At 49.8% G+C, this 23,081-nt stretch overlaps 1 protein-coding gene across 2 annotated transcripts in view; it reads right to left on the bottom strand.

Moving 5' to 3' along the window:
- The window catches only part of MAN1C1 (mannosidase alpha class 1C member 1), a 121,880-nt gene extending 100,109 nt beyond the window's left edge, over positions 1-21,771 (bottom strand). Inside the window, exon 1 of one of the 2 annotated variants that reach the window (XM_079130594.1) lies at positions 20,214-21,771. In XM_079130594.1, coding sequence (XP_078986720.1) covers positions 20,214-20,681 — 468 coding nt within the window. In that variant the 5' untranslated portion in view covers positions 20,682-21,771. The remainder of the gene's footprint in view (positions 1-20,213) is intronic. The other variant, XM_079130595.1, reaches the window with a different exon arrangement.
- Positions 21,772-23,081: the final 1,310 nt, after the last annotated feature.

Genomic DNA, 23,081 nt, shown 5'->3' with positions numbered 1-23,081 from the left:
AAGCACCTTCAGGAGACCCATTCAGCCTGCACTCTCCGCAAAGAAATAGTGCCAAGAGTTCTTCTGAGACTTGAGTGCTCGTGAGTGGCAAGTGCCAGACGGTGCACACTTTCTCAGCTTCCAGAGGAAACACTCACATCAAGATGGCCTGGGCTCCTTCCTGCTACGTGCCTGGCATAAGGGTTAAGAACGATGCTTGTGAAATCGCCAAGGAAACGCGGGCACCCCAGACCTGCATGCTGATTCGGATTCTACCGTTCAGTCTCTGACGGGAAGTAGGAGACAGGTAGTCAGGAAAGAATGACAGTTTGGGGATCAGTGTGATGACAATTAGCCAAGTTCTGCTCTGCTTCTCTTTACAAAGACAACTTCCCTTCTCTTTGCTCTCAGAAATGCCACGTTAGAAGAGAGACATTTCCATGGCAACCACATACACATTTAGTGATGTGTCACTAAATTTGTGTGTGCACAAAGGCACATTAGGAGACTTTTTGAATGTGGCAAGAGAAATAGATTTTCATAATTGAATGTTGCCCTCAAGTAGCGTTTACCATTTGCTGAGCTGGGGTTGCAGCCGGGCAGCTAACTGTGCCTCATCAGAATCCAGGCTGGACTCGAAGGTCCAAGCAGACTTCAGATGACGGCCCGTCTCTTTGGGAGGCTGCTATCCAGAAAGGGGCATGGGCAGATGGGGGCACAGCCAGGGGTCGAGATGGCCTCAGCAGACTGAGGAAAACAGATCCATCTCAGGACCGACCAGAGTCTGGCAAGAGAGAAAGCCAGCTGCATGCGCATCAGATGTGACCGGGTCTGTCCGGGCTCCCAGCACCTCGAGAGCCCTGCGCTAACAGAGTGCGGGAGAAGATTAGCAGCAACCTCAGAGAGCTTCCTCAAGTGGAGCACAACAGAAAGAATGTGGAATCTGGAGCCAGAAGTCCCAGATGTGTGTCCTAGATCTGTCTCTGCCTCATCAGGGAACTTTGAAAGCCACTCTTTTTCTAAGCCTCAATCTGTGAACTGGGAATATGCTTCCTGATTACCAGATGCTCCAAGGAGGCAATGAATATAGAAGCATCAGCATTAAACTGTATCGTTGCTGAACTCTAATGCCGTTTATAGGGTGGCAGTGACTTGGTCATGTGCCTCCAAGGAGGCCTTTCCCAGGTGCAGGCTGGGCTCCCGGAGCTTGTGTAGTGACAGATGCCCACCCCGATGCTGCTGTGCAGAGCTGAGGCTGCTGTGGCTTCATGGTGGCCTGGCTCCAGGCCTCCCCAGGAGCTCGTAGAGCAATACGTAAGAGGACAGCCCTGCGCCCCTGCCTCAGACCCAGAGGCTCTGGTGTCAGCCTGTCAGGCCCTCCCCAACACACCAATCCTAGTCCTAAACCAAGAGTCTCCAGCCAGGGCACGGGAGTCACAGCGCACACAGATTCGGCTCACACGTGTGCCTGCCAGCCCCCACGCCAAATCCCTTATCTCTATTGCTCCTTTCCACTCAAACTAGACCTTGGCTTCTATGTCCCAAAGAAAAGAAAGTCTCCATTAAAAAGCAAAGAGAAGAAGCTAAATCTAGGCTCTTGCACTTCCAAGTGAGAGTTTCAAGTGTAGTTTGGACGTCTCACATGCTTGATTCAGAACAGAGCCCCAGGTGGGAACAGTGAGTTGCCTCAGGAGCCCCAGGTGGGGACAGTGAGTTACCTCAGCCTCGGGGCAGGGCCTTGCTTGGGGTTAAGGCACAGTCTGAACCTCCCTCACCCCCAGAGCGTTCCCTTCCTTTCCCCACGTCGGCCTGAGCTGTTGGCTGGCTGTGGCTGTCCTCCTCCGCCTGGCTTGTGACCTGTCATCCCTGGGGAGGACACTCTGCTACCACTCGGACTCAGGATCAAACACCTCACACCCACGGTGCCACCTGGACCAGCCGTCCAAGCCCACCACGCAGCCTTCCCCCACGCAGGTCACCTGCCTGCCCATCACACTCCCGCCAGACGGGAGCGGGACTGGGCCCTGGACTGCTCAGCAACCCTGGGAACTGCAGCCGAGTCCTCCCTGCAGACTCCCCATGCCACAGGTCCTGGCCGCCCCGCACGGAGGCCCACACCAGGTAACTGTTTCAGTGCTGGCCCGAGGGGGGGTGCACAGCTGTAAACGCCACCACCTCCCCTTGCAGGCCGCGACGAGGATGTACACGGTGTGGCCTCCGTGAAGAGCAGCTGGCAGTTCCTCCAGAGGCTGAACAGCACTGAGACTGCATGTACCCCAAAGAACACATGTGCACCCTGACACCCTCAGCCACCCACAGCCCTCAGGTGAAAAGAGCCCACGTGTTCAGGGGGGCTCAACACACGGCTCACGCACACAGCGGAATGCTATTCAGACACGACAGAATGAGCCCCCGACATGCTACAACACGGATGAACCCCGAACATGGCATGAGGCCACATATAACATGGCCCCATTTATTATGTAACAACCAGAAGAGAAAAATCCATACAGACAGAAAGCAGGTGAGTGGACAGGGCTGTGGTGGGGGGTAGGGAGGGACCGCTAGTGGTACAGGTTTTTTCCACTTGGGGCGATGAGAAAGTTCTGGGACTAGACGATACTGACAGTCACATGACACTGTGGACATACTTAGTGTCACTGGGTCGGACGCATCAAAATGATGAATTTCATGTGTATTTGAAAGGACAGTCAGGGCACCTCTCTGCAGTTCCTTGATGCCACCCCAGCCTCTGGTGCAGCTGCCGCCAAAGCCTCACTGGAGGCTGCAAAACCCAGGTCTGTGGAGAGGGTGCTGGCTCTGAGCAGCCAGGGCCAGGCCCAGTACTTAGGGAGTCAGCAAGTCAGACGAGGTGCTACCGGGTCCTCGTCCAGCACAGACCCTGTAGGGACAGGCGCAGAGCAAGGAGGAGGCTGAGCAACCCAGCAGCAGCTGCAGAACATGGTGTCCACAGACTCGCTTTTCTGTTCTGCAGAGATAAACTGGAACTGCCCAGCACCACCCTCGCCTTGCCTGGTACTGCGGGGGACCAGCAGACCTTAACACCTGGACTTCAGGACGTCCACGTCACTAAAGACAAAGTCGGAATGATTCGGGCAACATGGGAGAAGTCAAGGCTACCCGGTGCTGCAGGGCAGGCTTCTCTGGGACAGCGTTCTTAGGTTTCCTCAGACACCTGCCCAGCTGAGGGCCAGAAACTCTGGACAGGTGGCCAGGGAGGGAGTACCACTGCCACGTCCCCAGAGGGCAGCTTCGGCAGGGACTTTGCCGGATGACTCTTTCAACAGCGAGGGGCTTGGTTTCCAGAGGATCACCATTCAAGCGGAGGGCCCGGCCACAAGATGAGACCGTGCTGGTGTCCATTTGGCTGCTGTCTGCTTGTGGTCGCTAGGAAAAGACAGAACTCATCTCCAACTCTGCCGCCTCCCTTTCCTCAACAGCAACGGAGCTGGAACTGCCTTCCCCACAGTTGGGGAGGCAGCTGCCCCTGTTTCTGATACAAATCAGCTCTGCACACTCAGCTGGGATGGAGGAAGCCAGGTAACCGGCCAGCAGGAGAGTCACGTGGCGGTTTCAGGGTCAGAAGTCAGAGGGCCAAGGGCTCAGAGCACTTGGCTTTTCTTAGGTGAGTCCAATGTGACTCCTGATACATCATCAGCAAGTGACTTTCTACTCGTTCGTGGCAGCCAGGAAGGAAAGCTCAGGAGTCTGTGGCCAGTGAAGATGGTCCTCTGTCAGCTGGGAAAGGGGTGAGGACCCTCGGGAAGCCAAAAGGTGCTGGAGGGCGTGGCAGGCAGCAGAGGCCGTCAGAGGAGAGCGGGGCCCACGCACCTGCTCCCCAGCCTCTGGCCCCTCTCCAAACTCCGGTGTTCCTCCCAAGGGCTCTGGCCCTCTGCCTCCGGTCCAGGTGCTCCTTCGGGGGATCCACACTGCCCCCGACATGCCACCAATGGCTCCTCAACACAAGTCCTGCACCATGAGCCCACCACCCCAGATGTATCCCCTTGGATTTCATAAGTATCTCATTTAATTAAGTTTAGAATTAGACTCGTCTCCCCCCCAGGACTCCTCCCCGCCCCCACTTTTGGTGTCACCACCTGCCCCAGGTAGAGCGAGGGTGGTTCCATGTCGCCTCCCGCACCTACACACTCGGCTGGGGGAAGGAATTTCACTACTCCTCGTGGACACTTTTGCCTGAAATATGCCTCCGTCCCCAAACCCCTGGCTCACCCAGTCCTCCTTCACACTTTACCTGGCACCTCCCTGAAGTCGACGTTGGCACCCTAGGGAGATGTTGGACCCCTGGAGGGCAGAAACCTCCCCTTCACGTCCTCCTGTCTGGGGCACTGCCTGGCACACAGTAAGAACAAAGTCAGTTCCCTGGAAAAGTCGAACCAGAACAAAACAGACGCAGCAGGACGGTGAGGGCCCTCCCAGAGCACATGGGTTCCACCGCATTACTCCATCAGGTCTGCTTCGGACCTGTTTGGCAACTGGTTTCCGACACAAATCAGCTCTGCAAATTCCAGCAGCTACAGGAAGGTGGGTTTTTTTGGGGGTGGGGGGGGTATGGCCAGACACACCAACGGCAGCTAGAAGGAGGTGCAGCTGAGGACTACACGGAGACAAAGTGAGGGTGGTAGGACAGGAGGGTGAGCCCAGAAAGCCCCCTGTCCCTCTCTCACTTAAGGAACAGCATCCACCTGGGAGAACCGAAGGAGACAGACCCACGCGGAAATGCCTCAGCATCTAATTAAACATTTTAGACTCCACTGCACACGAGAAGGGAACCTACAGCCCCCACGGAACCCTGACAAATGAGTCGCTTCCAATCAATCTATCACTACAGCATCTGGGTACCTCAGGAAGATGAAAATAAGACCAACACATAAATGAAAACCAATATACAAACAATTGTCTCCCACACAGGCCTCCAGGAAACCACAGCTACAGCCATCTGCCAAGCTCCATGTTCGTCACTGCTTTCTGCAGCCAGCAGCCTGAGTAAGCACGTTCAATGTGAGATTTAACAGCAGAGGGAAATCTCGGAAGTCAAACTCTGCGTTAATGCTCCAAGGTTGAAGGTCCACCCCTTGAAGCTTGGAATGCAATCAATGTGGGACAATTAGGACATGTTTCATATGCTGCATCAGCCAAAAAATTTGCTGGAAATAAATAGTTGGGACAGACTGAAGAAAGACTGCAAGCTGGCTAAGGCTGAGAATTCACAGGTTTCTTGCATAGGCACCGAGCTCGGTAGGGAACCATCCTGAAGCCTTGGGAAAGACAGTCCCATGAATCTATAGCACATTCTTATTTCCTGCAGCTTCCGCCAGAGGTGGTCTGGATGAATTTGATCTGAACAACCTAGGTCAGCTATTCTCTGGTTGTCAGCACCTGGATTGGCGGAAATTATATAAAACATCACAAAACCCGGGAGCAGGTTCTGCTCTTTTCCTTCTTCTATATCCCCTTTCTCCTGAGCATCCATCAGCTATTCGATTTTATAGATAAAAGCCTGCCCTGCTGCCCTCAGGGTCTCTGTAAGCCCAGAGAGCAATGGGCAACGGCTGCTCTGTTAACTGGAAAGCAGCAGAGGCCGCCAGAGGAGGCAAGGCCAAGGCCTGTTGGGAAATATACTTCTGGACAAGCAAATATTTCCATTTTAGCTGTTTATGTCCTGCCTGCTTCCCCCAAAAAAGATTTAGGTGGGACAGGCAAATATTTATACAGCTAAGCAATGTTTCCCTGCCTCCAGGCATCTGTGTGCGGTAGGAAGTGATCCAGGCACATGACAGTGTTTCTCTATAAACTGCCTTCAAGCCAGAGTTTCTTCTGTCTTTCCTTTAGCTCACTGTATACCTGAGACTCCATAGAAAGTTGATGTTCTCAATATTTTTCTTAAAGTGTCAATAAATCCACAGCTCCTCTTGATTACAGGAACAGTAAGTATATGCTCTTAACTCTGAAAAACTCATTTTTAACCCAGTCTCTCCCCAGCTGACCTCTGACCTGACCCTGGTGCACATCTTAACTGTAGAAAATTTCCAACCCCTCCCACAAGTGGGTAAAAGGGAATGATAGCCAGAAAGGAGGGACAGCCTAGGCCAAGGCAAAGCAACCTCAGGTCGAGCCACGTCTCCCTGCACTTTAAGAACTGTGTGGAAGCTTGTAAAATCCTATTGCTCAGGCTGCACCCCAGAACAATTAACTCCGTGTCTGATTTAATAGGAGGAACTTGGACATCAGTACTTAGTAAAGTCCTCCGGGTGATTCCAGACTGCAAGAAAGGTTAGAATTCCTGTTCTCAAGATTCACGAGACCAGTTCATTGAATACTGACCAAGACTATGACTATTTGTTACTCCACTTAAAAGTGAAAATTCCTCCTGGAAATGATCACCCATCGGCCTCTGGATGATGTCACAGGCAGAGCGCCAACGTCACAGCAGGAGCGAGGTTCACATCCCTGCTCCACAGGAACTCCTCAGGCCTGCAGCGGGCCACGCCCCCTCCAGGTCACCACTGTCAGCTAAAACGGGGATTATGGTCCATGACCTATATGCCACAGGGCTGCTGGGCAGAGCAGTTGGACTCCTAATGGGATGCTAGGGCTCTGATGAGTATCACACACACAGAATTTTCCACCTGATCAGTCCTGGACAGAGTGGGCCTCCGCCCAGCCTGGCCTCACTTTCCTTCAAAGCAGACTCCCTGGGAATTCTTCCATGCAAAACACAGCACTGGGGGCGGGGGGAGGAGGGGGGGTTCAGTCAACACCCCCATTAACATACAAGTGGACTTCAAATTCCAGGGCTGATAAACTGGAATCTGCTCCCATGGGGCCAAGGCCAAGAGCCCTTCACCTAGAGCACAGGGAGTCGTGTTATGCTGTAATCCGACCCGGGACTTAATCACGGGAAATGTCTGATGTCTGCCTCCCTCTTCTCCGGCTGGACTGACGCCTAGCCAGGGATCAACAATCAGACACAGACCTCCTGGTGGGATTATAGGAGGCTGCCGCCCGATGCCACCCACCTCTGAGAGCACATCCCTGTGAGATGGGTCCCTTCTCCTAAGCACACCCCCTAGAAAGCCCAGGTCTGAAACTGCTAGGAGTCTCTGGACTGAATTGCTATTTTTCAACCAAAATGTGACCCTTTCTCTGTGAAGGTTTTCCTTCTATTATGAGGTAGCAAAATTGACTCTACTTTACAGGCTGTTCTCTGAAAGATCTAGTTCTGAAAGGAAGACGTGTAAGCCTTCTTTCCTCCATTGATTCTTATAATTAAGAACCTAGACAGCTGCAGAGCTCTGGACGGTAGGGGAATGGCTTCGGGGGTGGGAAGGGAGGAAGAGTTGCTGACTTAGGTCAAGACCACAAGGGCGGAACGACAAACAGGTGCGGAAATATCTTCCCAGAAAGGAGCATTCACTTGGCAAAGTTTAGGTTAGACCTTGGGGAAGCTGGATTCAGGAACAGGGGTGAAGAAGGGGTCCTAAATAAGAGACTTATAACGTTCACTCAGTGCCCGCACCCACCCCAAGTGGGACAAATGGGAACTTCTGCAGTGAGATGCAACGGTCACTTCCTGTGGAGAGCATCCCATGAGTGGGGATGGGGTCAGATCTTGCAGAGCAACTTGGAAATTCCCGCAGCCCTACGTACTTTGTCGCCCTCTGATATATGTAATTCAGCAATTTGGCTTAGGTGACCAATTCTGTCTTATTTTTTTTTTAAATGTAGGGATTTATAAGCCAAGATTTAAAAGGTAGTCATTAGACTGAAGTTAAAGAGCCCAGAGAAATTCTGGACAGTTTATAAAATCCTGAGAGGAAAGGCACAATGGGGCAAAGGACAAGGACATCAGGGGATCCTACCATTTTTCTCTCACATCTAAAAGCAGACGAGAAAAATATGGGCAAACAATTTGAGGTGACCAACCAGAAATGAGGAGCCCTGTCTCTATTCAGGTCATAGTGTTGACACAAAATTATATTTCACTCATCCAATGCCAATTACAAAAGAGGAAGAGTCTTTAAATATCTATGCTGCGCTCGGATCTGAACGTGACGCGCTTGATTCAGGAGTCTTTAGAGAGCCGACCCGCGTTGCTTACTTGCACTTTCCATAAATGGTAACAAGCTGGAGTCAATGGCCTCCCGGCCAACTGCAGGTTAGAAAGAAACAAAATAGGAAGAGTGGGAAATAAAGCAGGCAGAGGCAGACAACCTGACAGCCACAGGACAGGACAGCTGACAGCTTACCATGAAAAAGGAAAAAAAGTTCTTTCAAAGCAGATGAATCAAAAATCTCAAGAGGAGCATCCACGATATTTGAAAGAGAATGAGAAAATGGCTGGACACATTAAGATGCAGAGCCATGTGATCCGACCAGGAGGCCAATCAGGCAACAGAAACAGACCAAGGGGCGACAAAGATGTTGGAAATAACTTTTTCTTAAAATATTTATTTTTTTAGATGTTGATGGACCTTTATTTTATTTATTTATATGTGGTGCAGAGAATCGAACCCAGTGCCTCACACATGCTAGGCAATTGTTCTACCACTGAGCCCCAGCCCCAGCCCTGGAAATAACTTCTTAAAAAGCAATTATAAATATGTCATAGGATTCCAAGAAAAACATAGAAAAAAAATGAATGAACACACGGTTCATCTCAAGAGAAACAAAGACCTTTAAAAAGGTCAAAAGGGAAATTCTAGAAGTAAAAGTTACCCAAAACAAAAAATTCACTGGGTGGGCTCAACAACAGATTTTACACTACAGAAGAAAAGTTCAGTGAGCTGGAAGATAAGTTTATGTAAATGACCCACAGTGAAGCACAGAGAAAAAGGCTTAATTAAAAAAAAAAAAAAAAAAAAAAGAAAAGATCAGTGAGTCAGTGACCACTAGGACAAGATCAAACATTCTAACTTACATGTAACTAGAGTTCTAAATGAAAAGGAGATAAATTGAATGGAAAAAAAAGTTTGAAGAAATCTGGGCCAAACTTTTTCCAAACTGATGGTTTAAAATAATTAAAAAATAATACTAATATATAATGAGGATCATGATATATGTAGAAACTAATAATTAAAAAATAATACTAATGTATTATGAGGATTAGGATATATGTAGAAACTAAATATATGACAATAACAGAAAGAAGATCAGGTAAATTAAAGTATATTGTAACAGCTTTGCATTATACACAAAATGATACATAACTTCAAGTAGACTGTGATACAGACACAATTCAAATAAAGTGATCACTTAAAATACATGTGTATATATGTTTATAGATAAAATAATAGAGTTTAAAATACTTGATTAATCCAAAAGAAAGCTCAAAAGGGAAGGAACAAAGAATATAGGGGCTAATTACAAAAAACCTTCCATGTGGTAGATTTGAATCACATGCTAGACATATCACATTAAACATAAAGGGAATAAAAACTAATTAAAAGGCAGAGATTGGAGCTGGGGAGGGGTTGTAGCTCAGTGACACAGCACTTGCCTAGCACAGGAGAGGGACTGGGATTCATCCTCAGCATCACATAGAAAACAAATAAATAAAAAAATACAGGTTAAATTCTTAAAAAAAAAAAAAAAAGGCAGAGATTGTCAGACTGGATTTAAAATGCAATGCCTAATTACATACTCTTTATAAGAGATACATGGTAAATATAAAGAAACAGATGAATTAAAAAGACAAAAGAATAGAAAATTTTATTCCATACAAGCACTAATCATATGAAAGCTAAAGAGGCTATATTAACAGGAAAATACACTTCAAAGAATATTATCAGAAATGAAGAAATACACCTATAATGTTAAAAGAATTGATTCACTAAGAAGAAACAAGACAATGTGTATATATCAAATAAATGAAACATAAAATACATGAAACAAAGACATATGTCTTTTCCTTTAGTTTCATTTAGAACTCCGGTTACAAATAAGAAAGAAAAATTTAAAATGGGTATTTTTAAAATGCTAAAAGTTGATTCTTAGGAAAGATAAATAAAATTAATTAACTAGTAACTAAACTGGTTTTTAAGAAGGACATAGAAAAAGCAAACACCAATATCAGGAATGAAGGAAGGAACACCACTATCAGGCCCCATGAAAACTCTGAAGGAAAATGGGACTCTCAGAAACAATTTTATTCCAATAAACTCTACCACATGGATGAAACAAACAAGTGCCTTGAAAGACAAACTGACAAAACTGACAAGAAAAAAAATTCTGAATAGCCCCATAACTGTTGTGTGATTCGATTAATAATTCACCTCCCCCACTCTAGGCCTTATCAGGTCTCACTGGTGGAGCTGTGGAACATTTAAGAAAGATATAATATTAGTGTCCCACACACTTTTTGAGAAAACAGAGAACACTTTTTCAGCTTATTCTGTGAGGTCAACAAAACACTGACATCAAAAACCACACAAAGCCTTCAACCAGAAAACTGGAGACTGATATCCCTCACAAACACAGATCTGTGAAACCTTAAAATATTAGAAAATCAAATGCAAGTTTGCTTTTAGCATCCTTTTTAAGTCAGTGTGATTCACCATTTTTTTTTACGATCTTTTTTTTTAATTAGAGCTTCATGATTATACGCAGTCATTGGGTTCATACCAACAAACTCATATGCGCATGAAAAACCATTTCAGCTCATGTTCCCCTTTTTGATTCACCTTATTAACAAAATTAAAGAGAAAAGCAAGTATCTTCTTCATCTGTCAGAAAATTCATTTGATAACATTCTATCCCATTTCCATTAAAAACTCTCAGCAAACTAGGAATAGAAGGGAATTTATTCAACCAGATAAAAGGCATTTACCAAAAAAACGTACATCTGACATCATAGCAAGTGATGAAAGATTAAATGCTAACTGGGCATGGTGGCGCATGCCTGTAATCCTAGCAACTTGGGCGGCTGACGCAGGAGGATCACAAATTTGAGGCCAGCCTCAGTAACTTAGTGAGACCTTGTCCCAGAATTTTAAAAAATTAAAAGGACTTGGAATGTGGCTCAGTGGCAAAATGATTCAGAGTTTAATACCCAGCACCAAAAAAAAAAAAAAAAAAAAAAAGGCTTTTCCTTTGAGAGCAAGAATAAGGCAACGATGCCAGTTCTCAGCAACATTGAACTGGAAGTCCGACCCAGTGTGATGAAGCAGGAACAAGAAATAAAAGGCCTGTGCTGGGGATATGGCTCAGTTGGTAGAGTGCTTGCCTTGCAAGCACAAGGCCCCCAGTTCAATCCCCAGTACCACAAAAAAAGAAAAAAAAAGACCTATAAACTGGAATGGAAGAAGGAAAACCATTTGACGGATAAACAACACAACTATATATGTAACATATCCTGAAAAATCCAACAAAAAAAATCAAATGAATTCAACAAGGTCACATGATACAAAGTCAATATATGATTTAGCTGCGTGCCATGGCACACACCTGTAATCCCAGCAGCTTGAGAGGCTGAGGCAGGAGGATCACAAGTTCAAAGTCAGCCTCAGCCACAGTGAGGTGCTAAGTAACTCAGTGAGACCTTGTCTCTAAATAAAATACAAAATAGGGCTGGGGATGTGGCTCAGTGGTTAAGTGCCCCTGAGTTCAAGCCCCAGAACCCAAAATATATATATATTTTTAAAAATTTTTTTTCTATTATATTTCAATGAACTATCAACAATTAGAAAATTAAGATTTAAAAACTACCATTTATAACAGCATAAAACATGCAAAACAGATTTAGGTAATGAAAAATGTTCAAGTCCTCTATATTGAAAACACTGTTGAGAGAAAATAAAGAAAATCTAAACAAATAGAGAGCCCACACTCAGGATCTGAAAGACCCAACACTGTTTTCTTATTGTTTCGGTGGTGCAGGGGATGAACCTAGGCCTGGCGTGTGCAAGGAAGGTGCTCTACTATGGAGCACACCCTCAGCCCCCATATTGGTAAGGCAACAGTTCTCTCCCATTTGATCTCCTGTTTGATCCAATCAAAATGCCAGCAGGATTTTCCATAGAACCTGACAAACTTGTTCTCAAATGCATATAGAAATGCAAAGAACCTGCAATAGCCAAAGCAACTTTGAAAAAGAAGTTCAAAGATGGTGAAATCACACTGAGTTCATGGCTTACTGTAAAGTTACAACACCAAGGTAGGATGTAATGGCATAAAGATGAATCAAAAGGCTGGAAGAATAGCGTTACTTTATATTAGGTAGAGGGGAATGAAGGGAGGGGCAGGGGTGTGGGGGAAGGAATGACAGTAGAGTGAAATAGACATTATGACCTCATGTACATGTATGATTGCATGAACGATGTGATCCTAATCAGAAAAATTAGAGATTACACTCCATTTATGTATTATCTATCAAAATGTATAAATGCATTCTACTGTCATGTACAACTAGTTAGAACAAAAAACAAACAAAAAAAAGCTGGAAGAGTCCAGGAACAGAGACATGTGTGAATGATCAATTATTGCAACAAAGGGATCAAAGCAATTCAATGGAGAACAGAAAGTTTAACCAACAAATCTGCTAAACAACTTCTAAATGGAAAACCGTCAACCCCAACCCTTACCTCACACCATACAAAAGTTAATTTGAAGTGGATGAGAGAACTTAATGTAAAAACTAAAATGACTGAGCTTCTGGAATTAAAAGGAGATTATTGCCAGAGTGGTGGCTCATCCCAGCGACTTGGGAGGCTGAGGCAGTAGGATTGCAAGTTCAAAGCAAGGCCCAGCAACTTAGCAAGCTCCCAAACAACTTGTATCCAAATTAAAGATGTTTTTAAAAGGACCGGATGTAGCAGTGGTAAAGCACCCCTGGGTTCAATCCCAAGTACCACAAAAAATAAAAATAAAACAATAGTAATAATTTAAAAATAAATAAAGATCATCTTTATCTTGGAGTAGACATAGTTTTTTTTTGTTTTGTTTTGTTTTGTTTTTAGTATGTAAAAAAAAAGTACTAGCCATAAAAGAAAACACTGAAACATTGATACATTGGATTTCTTTGGGTTTTATGTGTATATACACACACACGCGCACTCGCGCGCTGTGGATTGAACCTAGAGGTGCTTTACCACTGAGATATATTTCCAGTCTTTTTTATTTTTTATTTTGAGACAAGTTCTCACCAAGTTGCTGAAGTTGGCCTCGAACTTGTCATCCTCCTGTCTTAGCCTCCCAAGTCATGGGATTACAGGCATGTGCCACTACCATGCCTGGCTGGGGTTTTTTTCCTTTTCTTTGAATAATACATTGGATTTCTTAAAAATTTAAAACTTCTGGTTTTCTGAATGACACCCTTAAGAAAATGTAAAACAAACCATAATCTGGGAGTGAGTATATAATATATAGCTGACCAAGGATTTACATCCAACATAAACTCCTATAATAGGATGATAAACAGTATAATTTTTTAGTAAAAAAGGAGGCAAAAAGTTTGAACAGAAATGGAAGCAGCAAACACATGAAAAGACATTAAATATCAATATTTAACAGAGAAACAAAACTAGAATCAAATGTTACTACATACTATGTAGCATGGCTAAGCCTAAAAATGTTGATAAGAGGAAGTGTTGACAAATGCAGAACTCACTGCACGGCTGGTGGGGGAATAAAAGAATCTAGCTAGGAGTGCAGAGTGTTTAGTTTCCTTGAAGCGAAGCATGTATCTAATTTACCAACCCGCAGCTCTACGCCCAGACAGTTACCATGCGCCCACACAAGCATTTGTGCATAAAATGTTCAGAGCAGCTTTACTGATAACAGCCAAATATTAGAAACAGCCCCCAAATCCAACCACAGGTGAGCAGACAAACTGCAGGAGGATCTACCAGGGTCACCTCTCAATAGCTGCAGGAATGAGGCGCTAGCCCCCACCGCACAGGGAATTTTAAGACAGCATCCTCGGTGAAGGAAGCCTTGAGCCACAGGGCAGATGCTGGGGCGTGAAATTCGACCACAGGCCAGACTAATCCCTTCGGAGAGAGATCAAGTATGGGGGTGGGGCGGGGAAAGGACCACAGGAACCTCGAGGGGGGGCGGAGTGCCAGAGCTTGATGGCAACGTGGTGGTGACGTGGCCTTCCGCATTTGTTGAAATTCAGCAAACTGTACCTCTAAGACCTGTGCACTTCCCTCTACCACCAGACAGTACCGGTGTTCCGAGGCTGAGGACACGAAGACACAAAAAGGACAGGCATTGGCAGGTGCACGGCTGTGACCCGCTTCCTCGGGCCCTGCAGGACAGGACCGGATGGCACCGCGGAGCGGGCGGCGAGTGCAGAGCTGGTGTGCAGCTCGATGCTTAGAAGAGGACAGAGGTGGCCACTGAAAATGGTCGCTACTTACTGAAAACTCTAGAAGGTTCACCGGGAGAGCAGCTGCCTCTCAGAAGAGGCCACATAAAAGCACAATTGTTGTTCATCTGTCAACAGGGCACTCGTCAAAATGCCAAAGCTGCTTCTGTAAAAGTTACCAGGAGCAGTACTGAACCGCAGCAGACCCGCAACAGCAATGCCTTGGCCCTTAATTAAGGAAGAGCCTGCTCATACCTCCGTGGGAGTGAGAGCTGTCCTGACCGCCGCCCACCAAGTCTGGGGGCTCTCAACCCAAACCTTAGGAAACAGCCCTTTGGGGGAGAAAATGCCTGCAACTGCCCCCCTACGGAGGCCCATGGCTGTGGCCCGGTGGCTTTTGTTCTCTTGGCTGGTGGAGACACCAAAGCAGGTCTGACTTACCACCATCTCGGCAGCATCAACCCTGAATTTAAGAGAACTGAAGTTCTGCTGTCTGGATTCTGACCAGCCCCAGAGTGAGGGGGAGTGGAGGAAGCGGGAGGTGGGTTAAGGTCCTTGAGTCCTCAGGATTCTCTGAGGAGTCTCCAGTTTGGTTCCTTACCATCATCTGCTGTGGAAATACAGGGATCAGAAAAGGTATCATTTCTTTCCTCCAAATGATGCAGACACTTGTGCATGAAGGCCTTGGCCCAAGGGTAGTGAGAATCAGGAGATACGGCTGGTTGCTTCAAAGCCTGGTTTCCTGGACTGCAGGTACACAGAACTGGAACAGTAATAATCCTCAGTGCATGACGCCCAGCCCCTCTCCATGTGTGGCCCTTATTTTCAAGGAATGCAATAAATGCCGTGAATTCTCTCCCAGCAAAACTGCTCTCCTGGATTCTGTGTCCATCGCTTCCTCTCCAGGCTTTGCCAATCTGGCCAGTGGGAGCAAGGCAGGGAGAGTCTCCTGCAGCCCCCACACACTCAACTCTGTCTCCCCAAGCCAGAGCCAATGCCCACAGGCTGGCTGCCCAACCAGGTTACCAAACAGCTTCTGTGTACCTGTCTTCACAATCTGCAAGCCTGATTTATTTTTTTCAATAAGAGAAAAGATGTTAAGTCCCTTGGAGCCAAGTATGCCTAATATATATCACAATATTTATTTTGGGGTGGAATAATGAATCAGTCTTCCGGGAAAGCTAGAAAAAAGGAATTTCTTGAATTCAGATGTAAATCAATCAATCTGAAAACCACAGAGTTCTTAGCCCCCTGCTAACTGCACTGTGAAATAAGCAGCTGACTTTTAAAAGTCATCACTGCATTCGTTCCCTGCCCTAACACTGAAGACAGAGTTGAGGAGATGAGGCCTGAGAGGCAATTGCCCCTGGAATGCCCAATTCCCCCAAATGAGGATGGAATTAGAAAATGAAAGCAGAGAGCCAACCAGCCTGCCAGTGTTAGGTTATACAGCTGGCAGGGACGTGTCCTGAGCTCTCCTCTGCTGCAGTACTCCAGGAAGAAGAAGGTGGGGTGTGGCTGGGCTGAGGAGGGGTCCCCAGGGGCCTATCCAGCCATTAGAGCCAGTCTCCAACTATAGTCAAGGTATCACAGAACAGGAGGGAACTTGAAGGATGGGGAGGGAAATGGATCTCCAGTGGATCTGCATCCCAGCGCTCTTGGAGGGGAAGCTCTTTAAATCTGAGCTGTTCCTAATATTAATTACCCCGAACATCTCACAGGCTCAGATTCACATGCTACAAAGAACACAACACCTTTTAATTTCCCTACCTGTCCCTGGCACCAGTGACGATAAATCAGATATTCAGAGAAACCACTCATGACTAACGAACCAGCCCACTGATGGGAGCAAAGATCATTTGCCAAGATGACTTACTCTGACACCATCACACATCAGAACCAGCAAGAGCCTGGAGACTCAGGGCAGCAGGCAAGGGCTGGGGCACTCCCTGCCAAGACACAGGTGTCTGGGGCAACTCCAGGCATCCTCCAGATAGATGCCTGCTATCCAGGCAGGGAGGACTCTGCTCATGGTACCACCTCCTGGCTCCCGTCAGCTTGGCCTTGCATTCTACAAACTACAGCAACTTCTAAAGGACCTCTTGGGGCACTGAGCTGCTCAGTCCCCAAGCTGCTGCTCCTCCTACTCTGAGCCTCCTTGCATTCCAGGTACCCTCCGGGACAAGACCCAGCCTCCACATCAGCAGCCTTATCTGTGGGTTTATAGATCTTTAGCCATTCATGCAAGAGTTTGGGCTCCAACTGAAAGTCCAATTTCACTCTGGGTGCCAGGGCAGAACCATAAACAAAACAGTGACCAGGTAGGACTGCGGAAGTTAGGAGAGTCCTCCACATGGGACCCTGGTTTTACCTTGAAGACAGAGACACAGCGACAAATGGGAATCCCTCTCCTCAAGGTCAGAGTTGAGAGACTTGAACTCTGGTTGGACTCTTAGCAGGACCCCGGTACACAGTAGTGCATCTGGGGTCACTCAAGTGAACAGGGAAGTGATCAAATTTAACCCACATTCTTCTGGCCCAGCCCAGCACTTCAGAGTGAGGCTGCAACTAACGAGAGGAAGAAAAGCACCATAGAGGGTAGAGGTAAACCCAACTCCAGTTCCCTGTGCTTACGGCAGAGACCACCCAGGCCCTTTAACAGAAAGCCCCCTTCACTGGAAGAGACAGCTGAGGTTTCCCTGATCAGGAACCAACCACCACCGGTTGGACCCAAGACACCGTGAATTCTTTCACTGGATGTAACCCAAACAAACTGCATTCCCAGCTCTGGTCATGTGTGAGAAAAGCCTGAACTTGAATTCATAAGCAATCCACCTGTGAATGAAGACCCCATTCCCTGAATGATCCTCGGATCTGAAAGGGAAGGTGGTTAAGAAGCATTCCAGCCTTTTACATGCTAGCGAGCACCTTTACTCTTCCCGATCCCAAACTGAGATTCCTTTCAATCCCATTTCCAAAGCTCAACTTGGGTGCTAGGAGTTATTAACTTAATACCCACTTGAGAATCTGGGTAGGTGCTGGGACACAGCAGTGAACATCACTGCCACCAACACACCAGCATCTTGCTGTCCTCGGCTTCACGGAACTAAGATAAGTTGAGACCAGACAGGGTTCAATGGCTAAGGAGAGCCTGACCAGACTGGCAGTTTACCTAGGGGTCAAGCTGGAAGCCAGTGTCCATGACCAACCTATCTGCTTTTACAGGAAGGTCCAGGAAGGAAAAGAGACGGCTTGCCCAAGTCAGACAGTTGACAGTTCAGCTGAGACAACAGCCCATGTTCTCTGGGTCTCCCTTCTCTACCACTTTGTTTTCTCCAAGGACTGGGGAAAAAAAAAAAAAAAACTGGGGGTGGGGGAGGTGAGAAAAAAGTTGATTCCAGTAACAAAGTGTTTCCTGATGCATGTACACCCAGAACCTGCAGCTCAGCCCACCTTATCAGCACCAGACCTTGTCCCCACGTCCATCTCTCAAACGAGAATGTTCATGAATATACTTTGTTGATCTAGAGCCGGGGTGTCCGGTTTCCATTACTCTCATTTATCACCCTCTCTGAATCTGTCTTGACATTTACTTTCACTTTAAAAACCTCATCTTCTAAGAACAGGCCCTTTTTATCTGATGCTCGCACCCCCTCCGCTCCATGGGTCTAATCCATCCACGTCTGGAAATAAACAAACCGAAGACAAATGCCACCATCCCTTTTGTGAAAACAGGCACTGTTCTGAAATGATCTACCCCTAGGCATGACACAGAGAGAAATTTAAACGAGAGGGAGATAAAGATAGCAGCAGTCCTCTGCATTGCTCACTGGGTGGGACAGCAGGGTGGAAACTCGGGGTTAACCTCTAAGCCAAAACATGCTGCCCCCAATTTTTCAGGTTAGGCGGGTGTTAAACTCAAGAAGCCTGAAGAGACATCAGGCTCTCAAACATAATAGGTATTTATGCCAGCCTCTTCCACCCTGAGGAAGCTCCCGGTCTTCGAGATAGTAAGAGAGCATTGTTGATCACCTGCTGCAGGTAAATGCAAACATTCTGCCAGCAACTTCCAGGGGTGCAAGGAGAGGCCACAGAAAACTGGCAACCAACACAGACTACCTCCCATCATACTATTTTACACCCACCTGCAAAACAGAATCCTCACACCTCCTGCCTCTCCCAGTCACTGTCCCCGGTCATCAGCCCCAGCCTCAGCTGGCAAGGGAGGCTGCCTTTATAAGGAGGGACAGAAACAAGTTCCCCACTAGCCCACCTGCACCTCCTACCACGGCTCCCACCCAGGCTTTCAGAAATGGGTCACATGCATCTCTTTCGACCAGGATAGTACTTAATGCTTGATCCCATGGGGGATCCTTTTGAAAGTGGATAGCAGCCCTGGACATTCCATGAGAAACTGCACACGAGCAATTGATATGTAATTTCACTGGCGGTCACTGCCCTCCGAGGAGAACCGGGAGGACAGAGCTTATGCTTAGACGCAGATTTGAGTCAGGGAGCTGTGGGTCCTGGTGAACTGTGAACAGCACTGCTCCTTAACAGTTAACAGTGTTACTGCAAGTTCCAGCCTGCCATTAACCTTTGAGGTTTTGGCAAGAATTTGGAAACCAGGAGCCGTGCACATGCACACACACACACACCCCAATGGCTCAATGTGTTGTGGCTTCCTATTTCGACTTCACAGAATGTCCTGTGATTGCTAGTTAAGACAGTCTCAAACTGGGTTCAACACAGCACTGCAGATCAAGAGCAGAGGTAAATGGGGAGAGGTGGGCACTGGGAGGGAGGACAGACCTGATAAGGGGGAGGGACAGGCAAGCGCTCTGCCAGCTCTGAGTAGGTCTTGGCAGGGCAGGGCCTGACCCTTGCTGCCTGCTCTCCCTCGAAATCAGGGCAGAAATGCTGACTCTCCTGCAGCAAACCAAGAAGTCCAGGCTGAAGCAGCTCTTTCCTTCTGGGTCCATGAGAGAGAGCATCCTCTCATTTCTAGGAAGGAGACCCTGGCCCACTGCTTGCCCACAGCCCCCTCGTGGTCCCACGGTGTCACTGCAGCCCCCTTTGCATTGCTGGGCACATGCCTCTAACAGCGGCGGAATTGAATATTTAGGCACCAGGGGCAACTTAGCAACCACCTTCAAGGCTGTGTTTGTTTTTGATTTCTTAAACTAAGACTCAGACTCAAAGTGATCCTTCTAAATCCCTCCCTGGTACAATCCCTTCAAGGAATCAGTCCAAGACCTGCTTCATTAAGCCAATAACCTCGGAGCTTTTGTAACATTACCACTGCCTTACTGACCATTCCTTCTCTTGTCACATGCAATTATGCATGATTGTTCCAAAGCTCGACAGAAATAGCAGGAATGCAGAACACCTCTGGTTTGTAAGGTGCTGACTAGATTACAAAATATTAACAGAACACCAAATGTCCCTCAAATCCTGCGTTTCCAGGTAGCAGGTCCTACAGGAGTTTAGTGAGTCAAGACTTTTTAAGACAATGAGAAACAATGTGGCTTTCACGTCTAGAAATGCAGAGAAGGAACCTGAGCTCCACTCTCATCAGCAACTCCAGGAAGAGGAGCGGAGCCCGCCCGAGCTGGGGACTAAAGAGGAAGCACCAGTCTGGGGGTTGGGAGCGGGTGCTCCAGGGGTTCAGCTGCTTTCCTTCAGGGGCAGAGAGCAGTAACTGAATCCCTGATAAGAAAGTGTGCAGGGAGGGGACAAGGTGGGAAGTTTGGGAAGAAGAGACGGGCGCCCAAGGTATCTGAAGGACTTAGGGTGGTCCAGGGGCCAGGAGGGACTGGGGTCGGGGGAAATTCTCGGGAGCACCAGGTCTTTTCCTTGGGGAACAGGTCGGGGGCAAGGTGCTTACCTCCTTGATTTTCTCCCGCTGGGCTCGCACTGGGCTCTGGGGCTCTGTACTCTCAGTCCTCGTCCCAAGGACCGGGTGGCGGAGGCGGCTCTGGAACGCTTCGAAGTCAAATCGGGGCAAAGAGTCCGAGACCGTCTCCGGCTCAGTGGGGCCAGGGCGCCGCAACCGCTCCTTTTTGCGGCGGGGATTGAGCCGGCTGCTGCGGGCGCCCAGGGCCGGGTTACGAGGCGGCTCCTGTTTACCCGGCGGAGGGTGTCCGGCTACTTCAGCCACCAACTCCAAGCCGGGTTTCTGGGCCCTGGGGGCCAGAAAGAGGCGCTTGAGGCGAGAGGAGTGGGGCAGCAAGAAGAGGGCCCCGAAGCACAGGGTGACCAGGCCAGAGAGGAAGAGGAGGAAGAGGAATTTCTGCGGTAGCCGCAGCCCCCATGGGGAGGCCGGGACGAAGCCCGGCACTTTTCTCATGAGCATCGTGACCCGGCACGGGTCTGGGACCGTCAGCTCCGCCTGGGGCCCCCGAGGCCCTCAGAGGGCAGGCACGTGTTGGGAAGGGGTTCGGGGCCGGGAGGCTTGCGGGGGAAGCGCCCGGGGTGAGGGCTCCGGGGCAGGGATGCCAACCCTGAGTTTCGCCGCTACCGGACTGTCCCCGAAGTTCAGGGAGTTTGGAACCAGTCCTCCCGCTCCGGGGCGGGGATGCCGCGGCCTCGGCGGGGCCCGGGCGAGCGGGGCGGCACGGCTCGGGGCCCGGGCCCGCAGCGGCCGGCGGCGCGCCGCAGACTTTCCTCTGGTGGCCGCGCGCCCCTCCCCGCAGCGGCCGGGTCTTCGGAGCCGTGTCTTCCCGCGCTGCGGCGGCCGCCGGGACGTCACATGCCGTCCGCGGCGCCCAGGTTGTTGGTGCGGAGGGGCGACCGCAGGCCGGGCTGGGCGGCGTCCCAGTGGCCCGCGCCAAGCCGCCCTCAGTCCCTCGGCCTCCCTCCCGCGCTCGCCTGCGCCCAAAGTTTCAGCCTCAGAAGCAGTTTCCAGAGGGGGCCGGCTCGGGAGGCGAGGCGGTGGCCGGGCTGGCGTGAGAGCGCCTTTCCGAGCGCGCGCACACCCGGCTGGATCGCGACAGCACCCTGGCTCGGCTACCGGGACACGTCCACAACTTTGCTCCGCCGCGAGGAGGGCGCCGGGGTGCGGGCAGAGGCAGAGGAGTGGGAGCGGGCACTTCGGAGCCTGAGGCGGCAGGAGGCTTCGCAAGCCCCCGGGAGCAGAGAGATGCCCGAGTCCGGTCCAGCGCCGAGCGCCGTCCGCGAAAAGCCGAGGCTAGGCGGCTGCAGCTGCGCCCAGGAGCGCGGGCACTCGCCCCGCCAACTCGGTAGGGCTCGGGGTTCCCGCTGGGATCACCTGTTCCCGGCCCCGGCCGGCTTCGCGAAGCGCGCAGCCCCGGCTGTGCCTCCCCCGCTGCAGCTGGCGTCCTCGCAGCGGCCGCTCCAGACGGGCCGCCGCCGCCGCCGCCGCCGCAGGCTGAATCGCCGCCGCTGCCGCTGCCGAGCCTGCGCCCCACACGCGCGCACACCCGCCCGGACGCCTCCGCCGCCGCCGCCGCGGCTCGCTCGGGCTTTCACTGCGACAGCGCCCGCGGCCCCGCCTCCCGCCGGGCCACGCCCTCAGGCCACGCCTTCCCGCGCGCGTCCCGCTGTCCAGCCCCCTCCTCCATCACCACCACCAGCACCACCGCCCGCGGCACCGCAGCCAGGCCAATGGCCTCGCTTCTCGGGGTAGGGCGTGCAGGGGCTGCGCGAGCGTGGGGAGAGGAGACCCGACTCCAAGCCACGCCCCCTCCCTCAAAGGGCCAGCGCCGCGCACACTCCCCCCAGCCCATCAGCACCAATGGTCCAGCTGCGCGGGGTTGGAGAGGGCGGGGGCGGAGAGCGCAGCGAGGTCATTGGCTGCCTCGGAGGATCCCTGTTGGGCCACAGTCGCCCATTGGATACTGCCCTGCGTTTGCTGGACTGGGAGCGACCGAGACACCCCCTCCCCCGCCGCGCCCGCGCTGCTCTGGGTTGTGTGGTCCACCGGAAGGGGCAGGAGACAAGGCTAGTCTGGAGGGCTATGCCCGTCGCTAGGTGACCTCTCTCACCCCCTCGGCGTCAGTCCGGAATTGTCAGGGAGCTAGCCCGCACCCTAGGCACTGGCCAGAGGTTCTCAGAGCTTCCGCCGAGCTGCGGAGGTGCTGGTGTGGCAGGCTGGGCCGCGGAGGGTGGCTGGAGCCAAGCAGAGGGCTGTGGCCGCAGTGGATTCCCCCTGAGGCAGAGTTTCCCCTGGCCCTCGAAGACCACTACCCTGCCTGCCTTTTCCCACAGCCTGGGGCCAGGGCCTTTGGGTGGGGCAGGGGACGATGCTAACCGCAGCTTTGGGAAACAAGGAAAGAGAGAGCCCGGGGAATGTGCACCGATGACCACGCTTCACATGCGACATACATGTACCTAGATGTCTACGTGTGTTTATGTGCACACGTGTGCTTCTGTGCATAAAAACATGCACAGAGAGACTGGCATGTGAGCGCACAATTTAGACACCTGAGTGATTAGGCCAAAGTATGCATAGACATAAATACACAGTAGTACACATGCGGACATGTGCACACATCCCCACAGACACTCAGGTAACATGCCTCCAAAAACACGCACATGTGCACACCGTCAGGCATGTATTTTCAGACTCATGTATCTCCACCCAGAGGCCCTCACATTCCTCTTTGGACTTAACCTGTGTCTTCTCTTCCTGTTAAACCTAACGCAGGGTTAAGGAACATTGTGCTATGTGGGTCTTTCATGCAAAACACTTTATAGAGACAAATAACAGCAGAGGGAAAGACAAATTAAGAGG

Source organism: Sciurus vulgaris, assembly GCF_902686455.1.
Source record: "Sciurus vulgaris genome assembly, chromosome: 1".
NCBI classification, from domain to species: domain Eukaryota; kingdom Metazoa; phylum Chordata; class Mammalia; order Rodentia; family Sciuridae; genus Sciurus; species Sciurus vulgaris.
The sequence above is the reverse complement of the archived record's forward strand: the minus strand, read 5'-3'. Positions and strand labels throughout refer to the sequence as shown.